Below are 19,348 nucleotides of genomic sequence, written 5' to 3' on the forward strand. Positions count from 1 at the left end.
CCGCTTATCTTTAAACGAAGAAGTAAAGGATTATTTTAGTAATACTTGAGCAATTTTATTTCATCAAGAGATAAATACTGTAGCTGGATTTTAATCTATTATACACTTTATTGTGTTTGTCCATCATGGCAACTCCTATGCCTTCAGTGCCATTTTCAGCTTTGCTGAGAGAAAAGGCCTCTAGTAATAATGAACCTCAGAAAAAGTCAAGAGAAGATTATAAAAAAGCTAAGGAGCTAGAAGAGGCTAGGAAGGTGAGTATTTCAAGCGTCAAACTAAGATAAATTGCTGATTTTCAGACCTTATTCCTGGTAAAATTGTCGTGTCTGACTCTTTTGAAGGAAACATGCCAATAAAAATATGCTCTAGGCCTTTCATTAGATTCCTTATTTGATGCTCTTTCAAAATGTCATGGTTGATTTTCTTACAATGCCTCACCCACTTCTCCTGTCGGTTCCTAATATAGCCTATTTGGTATTATTCAACAATAAGCCTATTCATCAAGTAACACTATAAAATTCCAAAGGTGATGTTGAAAAAAAATCCTAAAACCCTTACAGTGCTCATATTGTTCCTATAAGTGCTTAACTTTACTTTATCCCCCCTTGATGTGGTAATATATAGCCAAAATTACATATTTCCCATCTGTGATTAGGCCTACTTCACTCTTTTGTTCAAATAGATATAGGCCTAACAGCAAAGATACAACATCAACAAGATCAGGAAATGGTAAAATGTAAAGCTCTAGTTCTTGAATTGGTTCCAATAATAGGAAATAATGCTGGGAGAGTAGGCCTATTAGCCCTCAATAATCTGTACAACAAGCATTGATGCTTACTGCTATTTGTAATAATAATTAAATAAAATAGCACTCCCTCTATTTCTCCTGTAAACAAGCATAGAGAGATTCAGTTTGAATAGTGTTAAAGGGTAGGAAAGCTCCTGCATGCCAGATTTTTACTTTAGTGGCAGGTCTGTGTACATCTTCAAGAACTTGTATGTTTTTTTTTTTTTTTTTTTTTTTTTAAGAGACAAGAGACATTCCAGCTTCAAGCTTAAGACACACAAGTCCCTTACATAGATGACTGATGACTTTAGGAGAACAAGTAGAAATAGTACAATTAGTCATTCCCATGGTTGAACCAGTTTAGAGCACTTAGAAATGCTAATTCTAAAAGTATATTCATTTCTGGTTGACCCTCCACTTCAGAGGATTTTATTGAATTTAGAAAGCTAAAAAATGGATGCACTTCTAGAATCAGCATTTCCAAGTGCTCTAAACTGGAAACTATGCTGTTTTGCTGCATAGTTTCCAGTTTAGACAGCTTGTAATGGAAGTAAGCAATTACCAAGTGGCAAAGATTCACTTTGCTAAAGTGATTGATAGAGTAATCAAAGAACTGAACACATTGAGATTGCAAATAAAGAAAATCAAGCATCCAGGGCAGAGACTTATCTTCAATCTTGACTACACTAAATTCAATTGCAACTCACTTGTAACACACTTTGTCAGAAGTTTTAGAAAAATCAAGCAGAATCATGTCATCTGGCTCCCCAATGTTAAGCAACTTGGTAATGTGATCATACAATTCAAGGAGGTTGTTGTCAACAGATCTTCCTGAATGAAAGCCGTGTTGTGACTGTGTAAAATATTATTTGCTTCAAGGTGTCTATCAACTGCAGAGTTGAATATTCTTTTAAGAATCTTAGCAACTGCTCATGTCATACAAATGGGTGGATAATTTTCAACAAGGTCCTTTCTCCCTTCTTTAAATATAGGAATGATATGGACAATTTTCCAATCCTGAGGTAGTCTGGAAAGATTTAATTATAACTTGAACAGCAGGAAAATATGTTGACACAAAACTGTGCAACATTCATGTAAGATATGTGAGTGAATACCATCTGGACTGGTAGATTTGTTCAGTTTGAGGGATGTAAGTTCCTGTAGAACCAATTTATCAGTAATCAGAATTGGCTCCATCTTTTGTGATACATCATATACAGGAGGTGTAGGATAAATTATGCTGTAATTGAAAGAAAAACAAATGAGAAATATTGGTTTAAAATTTTAGCTCACTCTCAGCAACAGATTGACTATTGTGCAGGATATCTGGGAATGTGTTTCTTGCTGCTACATTTTTGAATGGCATAGTGCCAGAAATATTTATGGCTATGCTTAACTTCCTTAGCCAATTTCCCCTTAAATCTTCAACACCTTTTTTTGGTTTGTTGTTTAACTAACAAAACTGATAAAGATTTGAAGACTTTATCATTTTCTGTGGTCTTATTTTTTCTATAGCAATTCCATGCTCAGGGTTTTCTGTTGATTAGCTTGCTTACTTTAGTAGTTTAAAAAGGTAAACTTTTTACCTGTTTTGCCAGAAAAATTCTGGTATAAGACTTTTCAACATGCAGAATTTTGGTTTTTATATTTGACAAACTATCATTAATATCATCAATAATAAGCTTTTTCCAATTAGCTTTCTCGCTAATTGGTGATGATGCTCATTAGGTTTTCCAATAAGCTTTTTCCAGTTGACATTGGCAAGTTTCTTAAAGACTAGTTTGTAGTTTACAAATTTTTGTTGCTTAGAAGAAGGTTATTTGGTAAATAGACACAACTCCAAAATAATTACTACATGGTTGCTATTATCAACAGGTGTGGTTACACAGATACCAAAATTCAAACCAGAAAGAACCCTTGATGCCACATGACATCCCTCACTTGCCATGGGAAAAAATCAGGTGTGACATCTTCTAAAAAAAACAGAGAATATCACCTTGTTACCATTGACTATTACAGTTGTTTTTTTGAAGTTGTCTGATTGGGATGCAAATGCATATGCACATCAAGTCATACACTGCCTGAAGAGACACTTAGCATGTTTCAGGATTCCCCATGTACTCATTACCAACAATGGCACAAAATTCACCTCATCACTCTTTCAAAAACTTATATTAGAATAGGAAATATCACAAACAACATCATCACCAAATTTCCCTCAGTCAAACAGATTGGCCAAGGATATACTTAGCAAAACCAATATGGCTGGAAACAACTTTGAGTTAGCATTACTAGAATATAGGAACACCCTTGTTGACAGATTAGCCTCCCCATCCCAATTGGTAATGAGCAGAAACCTAAGAGCAATAGTTCCATGCACAAAAGAACTACTTGTACCAAAGATCCTCCACCACAATCTAGTTCAAAGAAATCAGATTAAACAGCAGTCATGCCAGATCAAGTATCATGACTGACACTCAAAAGAGCTGATGCCACTACAAATTGGACAACCAGTCCAGACACAAATCCACTGTAAACTATGGAAAACTGGCATCATCAAAAGAGCCAACATAAATCTGAGGTCCTACATAGTCAAGATGATGAAGGGGCAATCTACAGAAGAAGCAGATGCCACATAAAGATACTATGTCACTAGCATCCATCACCAGGTCAGAGATTACCCAATATAAAGAGACATCAACAGCATTGCCAAGTCTACTTGGAATAGCCCTTACCCCATCCCACAAAACACCAGATTAAAACCATCCACAGCCACTAAGTCATAATCACCACCCAGTATTTCACATGCTGGTATTTCAAATGTGGTATGGTTTACTATCTTGTACCAGGTCACTGGTTTGGAAAAGAGGGAGAATTTAATATTCTGATCTCTTTCTATTCTAGGTGACCTGGGTTTCTACTTATCCATAATAAACATTGAAGCCTTCTGCATTAATAAGAAGGTTAGGGTTCCTGAGATTAAAAGTTCAAGAGTGTTGGCAACTTGACCAACCCTAAAACAAGTTGGATGTGGGATTGTTTGACAGAGGGAATTTTCAAAGAAGGTAGACAAAAAAGAAGAATCTATTACAAAAACCAGATCCATCAATCCATTAGATTTCAGCCCAAAAGGACAAGATCATAGTTGGCAAAATAGAGTCCAAAACACAGGGAGCACTGGGGCTTCTGTAAACAACACCCAATACAATTGAGATTGTTGGATTGTGTTTTTTTTATCCACACAGACTCAATGCCATCAGTAGTCTGAGAATTAAATTGAATAAGATTAACCTTTAGTTCATCTCTTATGTATGAGCACACTCCTCTTTGACAAAGTGGGGAATTCAGCTTAGAAAAGAGTTGGTAATTATTGATTTTGATTTCATTGGGAGATAAGACTGACAAGGTGTTTTTTGGTGAAACTTCTGTAATTGCTGCAACATCAATTTCTTCTGACATCATATGAAAGGAAAGTTCAGAAAGCTTATTAGGGAGGCTATCATCATTGGAGCTAAGCAACCACATTTCTTGTGAGGCAGGAATCTGAGAGGATGCAGGACTACAGTAAGCAGGAACCAAAGGTTTGGTAAGACTGTTGGATACAGCACTATGAAACAACAAAGAAGAAACAACAGGTGAACTAGTTGCTACAGAAGAAACAAGAGAAGTGTCAACATCAGACAGGGAAACAAGATTATGATTACTGTTTGACAGTTGGGGAGATTGCTCCAACTGGCAAGTTTTTTCTTTAATGATGGTACCTTTACAAATTATGAAATCTGTCTCTTTCCATAAGCTTTTCTTTGTTTCAACTCCTCAACTAGAGCTCTGTGCTTTATTTGATCTTCTATTGGACTATTTAAGGTAAGATTTACGATCAAAATGTTGAATTGTAAGTAGGTCACAGGATTTGAAAAAAAAAAGAAATTACAAATTTTAAAAACTTTTTTTTTCAGAATTTTAAAGTGTTTTCTTTTCAGTAGGCTAGGTCTAACTATATACTAAAACCACATATTTCATTGTTGTCTTGAATTTCATAATGGCATCATTCTTCTTTGATAAAAAAGGCTTCTGTGTTATCAATTGGAAGAAATTTATCTTTACCTTTGTAACCCCAATGAACTTGTTAATACTTGTAGCCCTGTAAAGTCCTAAGTGATGTTTTCCAGGGAACTGTTCTTAGACCCATGTTGTTTCCTCTTTATATTAATGAAGTGATACCTGAAGTCAGAAACCACTTAATCCTTTATGCAGATGATTCAAAACTATTTAGTGTGCCTGACCAATCATCAATACAATACAAGCATAGGTAGACAGATGGCTTCTGTTGTTTGATATATCAGGTTGTTTCATTATTCATTTTGGTCACAATAATCCTCTGCACCAATATACTATGAATATGATAGGGAGATATTATACCCATTCCCTGGCAATTTGCACCAGTTGTAAACACCAGGGAGTCACTATAGATAATCTTCTATAGTTCCACAAATGCTCTGCACAAACTGTCTCCAGAGTAAATATATGCTTGAAACTGAGCCTATTAAAAGGACAATTACTAGCCAATCACATAGATTCTTCTTGAAGCTGTATAAGACAATTGCAAGACCAGTTTTGACTTTGGAACTTGCGTTGTTGGTCCTTTTTACAAAAGAGCATCTCTGGACTTAGTGAGAAACCATAATGTAAAAAATTATCTGCCCTAAAACTATCATCTTTGACTTTCAAATGTGGACACTATGACATGTTACTGACATATAAATATGTTGACCAACCCCAAAACAAGCCCTTTACTAAGTTACTTAAAGAAAGACCAACATGAGGTCTCTCTTTAGAAGCTTCATAATATCTTTTACTACAGGATTTGACTAACTGATTGTCTAATTCTGCAGTTGACTGCAGAAAAACGTTGAATGCAGAAGAAACTCATTGCAGAAAAACAATGAGAGAATGAATTAAGACAATTAAAAAAAAAATATGGGGGACTAAAAACAATTGTAAACTACTAGTGTATGATATGTTGTCTTTTTTCCAAGCAAAGGGGAAATCCAAACTGCCATCAAAGCTGTTTAACAAGTATTTACAATTTTCTTCTTATCTCCTCCAAAACGTTTCAAAATACTGATTTTCAAGCTGTTTTTTTCATCTGCCAAGTTTAGAGGATGGGCACTCATTATTATTTATTTTTTTTCTAGGCTGGAACAGCCCCAGCAGCAGTAGATGAGAGTGGCAGAGACATTAATCCTCATATTCCACAGTACATATCTACTGCACCATGGTACTTTGGAGCCAAAGGAGCTACCCTCAAACATCAGAGAGTTCAGTCAGAGAAACAAAAACAAGTGGCTCGTGTTGGCGAGTGGTATGTTAAAGGAATTGATACTGTAAGCTCAATTTGTTTTTATTGATTTAAAATTACCTTCTTTATTATATAAGCATATGAACTCACACTTTGATTAGGAGGGTAATAAGGAGAAATTGCTATTTCTGGGAATTAAAAGGACTAAATTGGAGACTTTCAATTAAATAAAATGGAAGTTGTGTCAGTATTTTCCCAAGTGAATAGTAAACAAGTGTACCATTAAAGGGCACTATGAAAAAAGAAAGGTGACCCTTTACTGCAATGTGGCTTTCTTTTAAAATATTTAAGGCATATAAGAGGATGTAGATAGTGCACTCTGCAGGGGAGGGGAGGGGAGCAGTGGCACCAAAGCCACTCAAAGCAAAAAAAAACGTATGTTTTGTCTTAGAAAGTAACATTCTGTACTGTTTGCTACTTGACATGCACTGTTTTTTTTTCTGTTGGGCAGCAAATTATTCAAAAAACCTGAGGAATTTTTTAAAAGAGTAAAGGAGTTGTAGATATATTTGTGCAATGATACATCTAATGTAGTTGCAGCTAAAATTTTCTATTTCCTTATGTCGTTTAGTAAACCACAGTACTAGGTGGTCAGATTGTTGGCTTTGTACAGGTACCAAGTTAGCCTAGTTGTCTCTTACTGTCTCTCTCTCCCTCTTGCTCTTTCATATACATCCTGTTTCTCCCTTTTTCTCCTCCTCTCCCTCCTATATCCCCCCTCTCTCTTCTTCACTTTCTCTTAATTCTGAGATTATACTAAGGGGATAGGGAAGGGATATCATTAAAATTAAATTCATTCCATGTAGTGAAGAAAAAAAATGTCTTTTTGGTTGTAATAAAGATTGGAGGGTTTATTACTATTTAAATTTTTGATTTTTGCAGACAAAGATTGCCACTAAGTATCGAAAAGGAGCATGTGAGAATTGTGGGGCTATGGGGCACACAAAGAAGAATTGTCTTGAAAGGCCAAGGATTAATGGTGCTAAGTTTACTGGTATGTCATAATTTAATTTTTGGTACATCTGAAAGGAATTTATAGTTCTCTGAAAGGAATAAGTTTCGGTATCTGATCAGTAGGACCGAAATTTTAAGCTAGAGGGGACAATAAGGCCAAACATTTGAGCATTATCAGTGTATGTGATTATTCTTAATTAATAAGATATAGCCTAGACGCAGTCTATATCTGTGTCGAATTAACGACGCTTCTTGACTACTAAGGCCCTTGTGTTGGCCCTGCAGTGTGTTGTTACACCCGGGTTCGGTTTCTGGGTCCTACTATACCAAGCTCAGGTCAAACACACTGTGGCACCACAGGACAAGTATATATCCTCTCGCCAAGACTGTGTATTTAAATCCCTTCCTAATTCTGATGCTAAGGGATAAAAATTACAAACCAATTATCTATAGAAAATATTTCATAAAAGACATATATCTCTGGTTCTATAATGCATCTCATCGCTCTCTCTTCCTACTGTAAGAATTTTTTTTTCATTAGATTAGTTCTTCCCAAGCCAGTTGGGGCATAAGGCGACAACGATGCATCTCCTTGATGACTTCTGAAGAGCTTGCGGTCACAGGCGGAGCAAAGATGTACCCAACAATGTAGCCTCCCTCTCTAGGCATCAGCCAAGCGACGCTTTTGCCATCCTCGTCTTCTAATAAGGGGGGGCACAACAACAAACATCGTGAAGGACCATGTAGCTCTAATACCGCCATTTACTGTTTCGAATTCTCTCAACTATCAATGGTTGCTTTGCTTTTTCACCTATGAAGGTGTTCGTAACCCTATCTGACCACTGGATGCCCAGAAAGCGCCAGAGGCAATTCAAGTCGTCCTTCAAGTTGGTTTGTCAATGCCCTTGTCTTGTATCCATACAATAGCACAAAGAAAACATTGTTATTTAGGAGTTGGAGTTCGACCTTTAGAGAGTTTTCCAGACCTTACCTAGTTTGGTAAAAGTGTTGCCTTCACATGCAATCCGTGATGATCCCCAAGATACTTAAATTCTGCTACCTCCTCTATATCATCAGAACGGACCATTAGTGGTCAGACCAGTTTTGAATTAATATTCTTGCGTATGACCGTTGTTATTTGGTTACTGATTGCCAATCCTACTCGTTCGGCTTTTTTTTTTTGCAAACTCTGTGATGTTCTGCTGTAAGTCTTTCCTTATATGAGAAAGGAGTGCAATATCCTCAGCAAGATCACCATTGAAGATAGAGTGGCTCTCATTCAACTGTATCCCTCAAATAAAATGACATGTCTGGGGTATGTAGTCAATGAGGATCGTGAAGAGCACAGGAGAGAGGATGCAACCTTTTCGTACATCGGAGTGGATCTTTCAATTCAGTCAGGTTTTCATCGTTGGTTCGTCCAGCGCAAGCTGGTCGTTATGTAAAGCAACAATTATACTAATAATCTTGTCAGGAAACCCATGGTGTCGCAATATTCTCCATAAAGATTGTATATGTACGGAATCAAAAGCCATTAGAAAGTCAATAAATGCTATTATTATTTCAGTCTGCCATTCATTTGATTCTTCAATTAACATCCTTAAACTGAATATTAGATCAGCACAAGTGTTTGGTTGAAAGCCAGGTTGTTCATCTCTCAAAATCTTGTCAATTCTCGACTGAATATGATTTAAGAGTATGTGGCAAAAGACTTTGCTTCTTATGGACTGTAAGGTGACACCTCGCCAATTATAGCAATCAACGGTTCGACCTTTCTTAAAAAGTTTAATAATGACCCCTTTTCTGAGTCATTGGGGACACTCTTAGTTTCCCAAATCTGGTTTAAAATTTCGTATTAGAGAATTCGCTAAGATCGCGACGCCGTATTTTAATGATTCAGGCTGTAGACCGTCAACTCAAGCAGCTTTGCCATTCTTCAGGTTTCGTAAATCGATTTCGACTTCCAGTAAACTAATGGGTTCAAGGCTAATATCCAGTTCAAAGAGTGGTAATCCAGACAAAGGCTCTTTTCAAAATTTACCAGAAATCTCCCTTCTGATTCGGTACACTCTTCTATTCTAGCTTTTGCTGGCAACTGCTTCAGCTTTGGCTCCCTTTGTTTCCAAGATGCAACGTCTGTGGTTCCCTGTAGACCACTTTTCAGCTTTTTGGGTTTGTTTATATTAGGGCTTTAGTTGGTCTTTATAGTGAGGGGTCACATTACTATCGTAGCATTCCTGCTGGATATTAATTTGTTTCTCCTCTTGCATGAGTTTCCAGGAGCCATTACTAGTCCACTGCTCCCTCTTTCTTTCCGTGTAACCAGCTGACTCTTCCACGACTCCTCTTATAGGATCCAAAAGTATGTTTGACTTCTTGTCAGCTGAGACAACTCTTTCATCGCATGTTAGACTTTCAAACTTATTAAATAGGGCAGCATAATAAGCTTGCCTTATTTTTTTTTATCATGGAGCTTTTGAACATCAAACACTTCCATAGTCTTTTTGCAGTTGGGAACAGTCTTTAGCTTTAATTTACAATTAGCAATCACTAGTTGATGATGAGAGTACGAATTGGCCCCACGAAAAGTTCGAGATCTTCTAGACAGTGTCTATGCCGCTTTCTGATAAGAACGTGACCGCTCTGTCTCCGTGTAGTCCCATCAGGCTATATCCATGTATAATTGTGTGTATCACGATGCGGGAACCAAGATCCACCAGCAATTAGGCTATTACTAGTGCAAAGGTCAGTTAGACGCACTACATTAACATTTAGTAAACCAAGACGATGCTGGCCAATCACTTGTGGTGCACAATAACAGTCATCCCAACTTTGACATTAAAATCACCAAATAAAACGAGAATATAATGTTCAGGTATCGAGTTGACAAGATCGTTTAATTTAAAATAGAACGTATCTTCTGATGAATCTTTAGCCTCATTTGTTGGGGCATAAGCAGCTATGACAGTCATTTTTGACTGTCAGTTTAAAAACGAGATTATAGGATTCTTTCATTTTTCGGCATGAACTCAAGCATCGATTTCTTAGCAGATCCTAAAACCTATGAGTCTGGCTTCCGATAAAGTCTATGTCAACGTTATATGAGCGGAAGGTCTTAATTTCACCCTCTATGCGGCCAGGATGCGTATTAGGGAGAATATTCCTTACATTCCAAAACTCAAGGCAAAAGAGTTGTTTCGTTGTCAGAAAACGTGTCCTGGAGCGGATTATGAAGTATAATCAGATCTGAGACTATCCATTGTCGACTCGAAAATCATCGTTTTTATAGGGATAGGTGAGAAGCCCATCGTCCAACCCTCCTTCTTATTTCCTGGCTTAGGACAGGCTGTTTCCCAAGGCCCTGGAGAACCTGGTTCTTTACAGGCGGAGCTAATATGCTTTTATGTGAAGGTCTTTGTTTTTTTCTTAGTCTTTTCTGCTAATAAATCTGTAGTTTCACAAATAAAAGAAAAAGAGGAACAGGGGAAAATTGTCATAGTAATATTTTGGCTTTCATAGAGCGGTTGACTGAAAGAGATTTAATATACCTGAAAAAATTTTCGTTTGGAAACATTACCATACAATTATTCAATATACACACAAAATAAGATTTATTGCTTATTTTTTCTCCTTTTTTGGTAAAAGTAGTTATAATATTTTGTCTAAAGATGCTTGTGCGGGGCGGAATATTATCTTTCCCTACTTCACATACTCCCTCACGAAAAATGTATTACTTATTTTCAATGAAATTCATGATACATGAAATAAAATAAATCGTATTATCCAGATTCTCATTTCAAGCTGATTTCACTCAAGAGATAAAGTAAAATTATGTTTTTAAAATATGTCTCACAAGAAAATATTGCCGGATTTCCATTTCTCGTAAAAAAAGAACTAACACAATGAAAAACCTAACTGCAAAAAGAAGGACGCAAATCTGTATGAAGGAACAATGATAGGGATTGGTGGTAAAAATTAAAATCAGTAGGAAAATAATCTAAATATGTAATGAACCTTAAAAAGTTTTTTCTTATGTTTGTGTCTTTAAATTGCAAAGCTAATAACTGCATTTACAATCACCTACATGTGCAGAAAAAAGGAAATAAAAAGACTTAAACTTTACTATATCAGTCAATCCTTGATATTGGGTAGTAAAAACTAAAAGGATTTAATTCTAGGTTAAATGGTAATTGTTTTCAATGGAAAATATTTCCTGTAACTCATTACCATTATCATATTATTTACTAATTATTACTCAAATTATTTACTAATTATCGTTATTTACCCGAGCGTTTTGGTCGATTCCCTTATATCATAGGGCATCCCTTCTTTGGAAGCGCCAAAATTATGTAACGGATCTTTTTTTTTTGTGCCTAAATCCCCCTATTTATCTTAAATTCTCTTCCTCACAATTAATTCAGAAATATCCTAAATTCACAGTGAAATTTCCGTTTTTTTAAATAATTTAATTCATTAATATTTACACCACGTTGTCTAACTGCTCCAAAAAAGAAGAAAAATCAACTAGGCTATAAAAGTGAACAAAAACATCCCAGAAAAATCTGAAAAATACTCAAAATATAGAAAATCGACGCCAATAATTATTGTCGTGAGTAAACCTTCAAATTTGACTGACATACTGAATGCACAGGAATTGAAGGGAAAAATTGAATTGCAAGAAACAAAAATCAGCAAAAATAATAAATAGGAAGAAGTAATCGAAACGATCTATTTTTTTGCAAAATTAAATCAATGACTCATCTGATAGCTGATTGACATTGAAGCTCCTTTTTAAACAAATCAATGTCAATTCATATCTTAAACCAAAAAATATAATCAAATTCCCACCATCCATTCCCTAAAACTATATACAAATTTTGCCTATTAGTATAATATTGAAGTAATTCATCAGGGGACAGCGGTTCCTTAATTCTCTGGCCGTCTGATTGCTTGATTCTTTCTCATACTGTCGCCTTCTTCGCTCGAACATTACCTTTCACCTGTGATTCTATCTCCTTCCAAAGATAAGTAGCTATACAACACTGTCAACGTCAGTACAGATTTTCCCTTTGGCTTAGTGTTTTAACCACCAGTTTCTGCTAAAACTATCTGCCGACCTGTTATCCAATCAGAAGGCATTTTAGAACTGCCTTAGCTGTCTTACCCATAACTCCTACTTCACTTTTGTTCTGTGCACCCTTTTTATGTCTATGCTCCCCTAGACGTTTTTGCCCCTCTTGAATTTTGAAATGTACATTTTTTAGGCATTTTCATTGAACAATGCCTTTCTTTTGTATTTTCTTTGAAAAATTGGGGTCACAAAATGACAATTCTCCCCCACCTAGATATTTAAAAATCTATTTTGCTCCCCCTCCACCCCCTTGGTTTTCGTGGATGAAAGTGAAATGGTTCATATTAACCGTAGGTAAAGTTTATGTGATAAAACAGTCCTGATCATTTCCTAGAACTAATCACACTGGAGACAAGGTCCCGGTTCATCATCTTCGTTGGCAGGAGATAATATAATCTTCAGGTCTGAGTTTTGACCCTGGTCTTGAAAGTGAGCTTTGATATTTTTTGTCTATTTCTGTTTCGTGCTGTTTACAAATCCTAAATCGTGAGCGATCAGAGCTCGAATCAATTTTTATGGCACTTGGTATTAACGAAGTGACATATAGCAATCGCAAATTCTGTCGGTCTGTCGGTCCCGGTTTTGCTACTTTGCTACCGGTTGGCACTTCCAGGTAAGCTAGGACGATGAAATTTGGCAGGCTTATCAGGGACCGGACCAGATTAAATTAGAAATAGTCGTTTTCCCGATTTGACCATCTGGGGGGGGGGGGAGTGGGGGCCGGTTAATTCGGAAAAAATAGAAAAAATGAAGTATTTTTAACTTACGAACGGTTGATCAGATCTTAATGAAAATTGATGTTTGGAAGGATTTCGTGTCTCCTAGCTGTTATTTTAAATCCTGACTGGATCTGGTGACATTAGGGGGGGGGGAAATTGGGAGGGGGAATCCTAAAATCTTGGAAAAAACTTAGAGTGGAGGGATCGAAATGAAACTTGGTGGGAAAAATAAGCACAAGTCCTAGATACATGATTGACATAACCGGAACGGATCCGCTCTCTTTGGGGTAGTTGGGGAGGGGGGTGGGTTAATACTGAAATATTAGAAAAAATGAGGTATTTTTAACTTACGAACGGGTGGTTGGATCTCAATGAAATTTGACATTTAGAAGGATATCGTGTCTCAAAGCTCTTATTATAAATCCCGACCGGATCTGGTGACATAGGCGGGAATTTGGGGGGAGACCTAAAATCATGGAAAACCCTTAGATTGGAGGGATCGGGATGAAACTTGTTGGGAAAAATAAGCAGAAGTCTTAGATACGTGATTGACATAATTGGAACGGATCTGCTCTATTGGGGGGGGGGTAATTCTGAAAAATTAGAAAAAATGACGTATTTTTAACTTACGAAGGAGTGATCGGATCTTCATGAATCGGATCTTAACCTGTCTAAGATACGTGATAACTTAATAGGTCGAAAACTGAAACCAAAATGAAAAAGAAACCGCAAAAAATATAAAAAAATAAGTCACGCATAAATCAAAAGCATGTAATTCGTCAAAGATCAAAAATATAAATCAATCCTCAAAAGTAAAAAAAAAAAAAAATACGAAATCGTATAGATTTAAAAGTGGTAAAACAATCTGGCAGAAGATCTCACGTATGTCATGCAGGGTGACTTAACTGTTTATTTTTTTGCTTTGTTTATTTTATTTTAGTAGAAGAGCGTTCGGTATTCGTACTTAAAAAATAATCTTTGAGATGTACTTTAAAAATAATGCTCTCTTTTGTATTGCTTCGATTCTATATTTGTTCCCTTTTGTTAGGCTGTAATGCCCAATGGGACATGCATTTCGATTTTTTTGTGTACTCTAAAGATGTACTGTAAAAATAATGCTCTCTTCTGTATTGTTTCGACTCTATATTTGTTTCCCTTTGTTAGGCTGCAATGCACAATGGGACATACATTTCAGACTTGTGGGATCTATTATTAGTCACTTGTTGATGGCATACCTTGCAAACTATACCTAACAAAAATCTTAGAAAATCTCTGAAAATTAGTTTAGAAAAAAAAAACCTTGTCCAATTCTATGAAATTGAAGCTTCGTCTATCAAATTACATTTGTGGACTTGTGGAATCTATTATTAGTCACTTCTTGATGACAACTAACCTGCTATTGAATCTAATGATTTTCATTTTCTGTTTATAAAAGAACAGAGGTTTCTGCTCTTTATTTTCTTATTCTTTTTTTTTATTTTATTTTTACATAAGAGCTTTCGGTATTTGTACTTGAAAAATAATCTTTAAGATGTACTTTAAAAATGATGCTCTCTTTTGTATTGCTTCGATTCTAATTTGTTTCCATTTGTTAGGCTGCAATGCCCAATGGGACATTGGGACTTGTGGGATCTATTTTTAGTCACTTGTTGATGGCAACTAACCTGCTATTGAATCTACTGATTTTCTTTTTCTGTTCATAAAAGCTCTCCCCTCTTATGCTTGAAAACAATATCATGATTCAGGTTCCCTCTTTAATTGTACAATTACTTGGGATTAGTTGTGATAATACACTATAGAATTGTTTATAGCGACTTTTTTACTTTTCCCCTTTCTTAAAGTGGTCAGAGACAGATTTATATTTTTTTTCTGATTTTTAGGTCGTAATATAGCACCAGATGAAATACTTCCTGGGGAATTGGCTCTTGATTTTGAAGGGAAGCGAGATAGGTGGAATGCTTATGACCCATCTGAATATCAAGCCGTTATTGATGAACATAAGAAAATGGAAGAGGCAAAAAGAGCTATGAAAGCAGAGCGCCTTGAAAAGGGACAGGAAGATGTAAGTTGAAAAGAATGTTCTAAAGTTTAAACGTTCTTTATTGCATTTAAGTAGTGTTCAGACAACTTTTTGAAGTCTGAATGAACTAGGTCGGAAAGTTAAATTTTCTTGGTTGGAAATAGAAAATGAAGATCGAGAATGAGGTCTTTCTAAGGCCAACGGAAATACTGGATGAAAAAAGACAAATATTTAGCAAAGGCAGATGCTTTCCTTCTTCAGCGCTATAAGAGAAAGTTTAAAGGAAACACGCTCATATTTTTTTTTTAATGAAAACGCGAACGAGACAAAGCAAATAAAAACAGAATGCTAAAAAAAACAACGCGAAAAAATAAAACAAAAAATAAAAACCCAAATTGTAAGAATTGTAAAAACCTGAAGTACGAAACTTCGCGAAAAAAAACCCAACAGAAATGAACGGCTATGCAGTGTACGATCCTTGGAGAAGAATCAGTGCTTGATGAAAACTTTCCAGAATTAAAGAATCTCAACCAAGAAAAACTTTGAGTTATTGCAAGTTCTTCGCGTTTGGTTGTTTTTCCATTGAACTACTTTTTAGTGAGTTCATAAACATACACACGGAATGTTGTCCAAAATATCTACCTGGGTAGTACTATTCTCATCTCTCCTATTTTATTAGAACCCTAGTAGGCATTTCGAGCTTTTTATTTTAGCCAATGATGTAGTCAACAAATTTGGGGATTTAATAAAAAATCGTTTAAGAAGTGTGTTTTAAGGCATAATCTTTTAAAATATTTTTGTGAAAGATCTCCGTTTTTACAAGATCGGCTTATTTAGCATTAAAATGATCCCACCGTAATTCATTATAACTATTGACTTTGCAAAAAAGCACTGGATTAATAGAATGAATCACAAGAAAGTTGAATGATTAAAGGATTTGCGTAGGACATTAGTAATCCAAGTGATTTGATTGTTTTTAGTTCTGTAGGCTATAGCATAAAATTTCTTATAGACTTCATTGGACTTTTCGAATACAAAGGTCGATGAGAGCAATCACAGGAACTTATATCAGACATGGAGAGGGGGGGGGGGAGGGGAGGGATTTGTTAAAATCAAAAACAGTCAAAGTATGCAAGAAAATACAGGCAAATGTAAAAATAATACCCTGCAATGTTGACACAGATGAATTACAGGTAGATGTTGACTATATAAGGGACATATGGGGAATTCAGAGTGGCTAACAAATTTGAGCTTCTAGTTGACAGCACTCGATGTGCTGACAGTGCTCTAACACTGTATGCCTATCTACCTTAGTTCTGCCCTAGGATGTATGATCGCCTATATTTTTTTTTTTTAATTTTGAAAAAATTATACCAGCTTTGTCTATCACAGAGACCATCTGTCTTGGCTTAACTCTATTTAGCCATGGCTCTCAGTTTTTTATTCACTTCCACCAAGTTGATTTTAATTCAAAAATTCAACAGACTCGGTTGCAACTAATAACAGATTGTCGTGAGCTATTCGTTGCTAGATTGACTGCATTTGAAATAAGTAGGAAAGAGCTCTATTAAATGCTGAAAAAAATATACCATTTTGAAGAAGAATCATTAAAAATCATAATTTCTTTGGAATCATACACAAATCCTATGTGAGAAAAAAAAAACTGATTTTATGATAAATCGGTGGTGATGGGGGCTTCTGTTTGCACTTCAGGTACTGAAAATGATAATATAAGGAGTAATGCAAAGAGTATGGATTACTTATAAGAGTGGAAACTGGCGCTAGTTTCGAGAAAGAAAAAAAAACTATCAACGTCATCTAGTGCCTGGCGACGCGTGGCATTTTCCCAAGCTTTTCCATCGCTTTTCTGCCCAAACTGACACCAGACATATTACTATCTTAATTATACCAATTGCACTGATTAAACTAATTATTCTTATTATTACAGTTAAAAATGCCAAGTGTTGCCAAATCCTAGATCGTTTTGATAGTTTTTTTTTATTTCTTTTATTTTTATCGACAGTAGCGATAGTTCCCACTCTTATGAGTGACCCATACTCTTTGGTAGTAATGCGAAAACTGTATGAAGACGGCTCAATAGTAACCGAAACTCTATAAAACTGAACAATTCAATAACAATAGACACATCAAAAGAATTGAATTTTTATGCTGATTCCAAATATATTAAGTTCATTAAGTTTAATGTTACCCATCAAAAGTTATGAGCCTGAGAAAATTAGCTCGATATTTAAAAAAATGGAGAAACACTCCCAAAAAGTCAAGTGATCTAAATGAAATTCACTCCATCAAATTCAACATATCAGAGAACCCTGTTGTAGAGGTTTCAAGGTCCTTTTTACAAAAAATATGGAATCTTGCATTCTTTGCAAGAAGAATAATCATGTGGTATTTTTTTCTCTCAGGGATGGTCAGAAATCAAAAGTGCTGGTGTCCTTTTTAAGTGACCAAGATGACTATAGGGCAACTAGCGCCCTCCCCCCACCAATGCCCCTTTATTTCCCAAAGGTATCCGATCACAATTTTGAAATAGCTATTTGATTTGGCATAGTTAAAAGTTCTGATGACTATACTTTTGGGGGATCACACGAACCCCTATTTAGTTCCAGGCGAAAGGCCTGTAAGTTAAGAAATTTGCCCATTGTTCATATATAATATTTGTTATCGGGAAATACACGGGGTTTTTTAATGCTATTTTCTGTAAGGGGGGGATTTCCCACGGGGAGGGAAGTTTCCGGGGGAATTCTATAGGCGTGGGGGGGGGGGGGCTACGGGAATTTTCTAGCAAGATAGACGGTCAGAAATAAAATAAAATGAAGAATTTTGTTCAACTGGAAGTAGGGAGCAACATTAAAACGAGTAGAAATTATTCCATATATGAGGGGGCTGCTCCTTCCTCAGCCCTTGCTCTTTACGCTAAAGTTTTGACTTTTTGTCAAAATTTTTTAATAAAGACTATTCAAACACAAGTGCTGTTGAATTCTAATGATATTTGTTTCGGAAGAACTTTTAAGACTTTAGTGTAAAGAGTGAGGTTTGAGGAAGGGACAACCCCCTCATATATGAAATAATTTCTAAACTTACGATAAAAACAAGAAAATTAATATTAAAACCAACAATAAAACATCCTGACTTAGAGCTGAAATATTCAATTAGTTGGTTCTACGATTTACTGGCTTTAGAAATTCCTCTTTGGATTATCCTCTTCATTGCTTGGTTTGATCATATTTTAACTTTTTTTTAAACTTACTGTTTCTGGGCATTAATTAAGTTTGTGTTACAGACAGATGAGGATTCTGATGAAGATGATGACAAGTATGCTGACAGCGTTGACATGCCCGGAACTAAAGTGGATTCCAAGCAGAGGATTACTGTCAGAAATTTACGCATTAGAGAAGATACAGCCAAATATCTAAGAAATTTGGATCCGGAATCCGCATATTATGATCCTAAAACAAGGTCAATGAGAGAGAATCCTTATGAAACAACTGGAAGAAGTCACGAAGAGTAAGTCATCTGAACTTACATCTAAAATTGCATTACATCTTGAGTGCTATTGAATACTGAGCCGTCCTGGCCGAGTGAGTTGGTGCGCTGTATTCAGGATCCTTTGTCTGAGAGGGCGAGGGTTCGAATCCTAGTGTACCCGATTGTTTAGTTTGGGACGGGGGTCAGAGGCGTGACCATGTAAGCTCAGCCAGAGTCGACCCAGCTCTAAATGGGTACCTGGAGAAATCTGTGGAAGGTAAACAGGAAGGGTGTGCGAAAGCACAGGATGATTGGCCCCCAAGCCCCCGTTGCACTTCGTGGCTGAAGGGTCAAGAAACGGAGATAAGCATCGCCGGTAGCAATCGTAAAGTCTAATGCCGTATTCTTTGCATTTTCTATTGAATACATGGCTATTGAATTTTTTTTTGGAAAATAAGGGGGCTAGTCTAACAGAAACTGTGCCGTATTTCAGGTTTTTCGGGGGAGAGGGGTAAAGTTTCATTGGGAGGCCTGAAAATAACTGATCCAATAAAATATTGGAGCAAATATTTCATAGTATGCACTGTATACCTTATAATGTTTGACAATTTATGTATTTTCGTTTTAACGCATGCGCCGTATTTTCTTTCATGTCTTCATAACATTACGATGTTGTTTTCATCAGATATATTTATGGTTTTCTATCAAGAAGCTTTTTCCTGTTTTTTTTTTTGGTTTTACTTATTTATTTATTTATACCGAAGATCCATATTGACAAGCAATATCAGGAATCAGATGTCACATGCGTAGCAAAAAAAATAATAAATCTTGAACAGAATAAGAAAAAAGAATTTTTCTCTGTAGATTTTGCATGCTGCAATTTTTCATTCTA

General features: G+C 36.0%; 1 protein-coding gene across 1 annotated transcript in view; it reads left to right on the top strand.

The window, feature by feature from the left end:
- The first annotated feature begins 4 nt into the window (after positions 1 to 4).
- The window catches only part of LOC136028991 (pre-mRNA-splicing factor SLU7-like), a 52,228-nt gene continuing 32,884 nt past the window's right edge, over positions 5 to 19,348 (top strand). Inside the window, exons 1-5 of the mRNA XM_065706990.1 lie at positions 5 to 254; positions 5,983 to 6,171; positions 7,029 to 7,140; positions 14,831 to 15,012; positions 18,272 to 18,495. Coding sequence (XP_065563062.1) covers positions 126 to 254; positions 5,983 to 6,171; positions 7,029 to 7,140; positions 14,831 to 15,012; positions 18,272 to 18,495 — 836 coding nt within the window. The 5' untranslated portion in view covers positions 5 to 125. The remainder of the gene's footprint in view (positions 255 to 5,982; positions 6,172 to 7,028; positions 7,141 to 14,830; positions 15,013 to 18,271; positions 18,496 to 19,348) is intronic.

The sequence above is a fragment of the Artemia franciscana genome, chromosome 7 (genome assembly GCF_032884065.1).
Source record: "Artemia franciscana chromosome 7, ASM3288406v1, whole genome shotgun sequence".
NCBI classification, from domain to species: Eukaryota; Metazoa; Arthropoda; class Branchiopoda; order Anostraca; family Artemiidae; genus Artemia; species Artemia franciscana.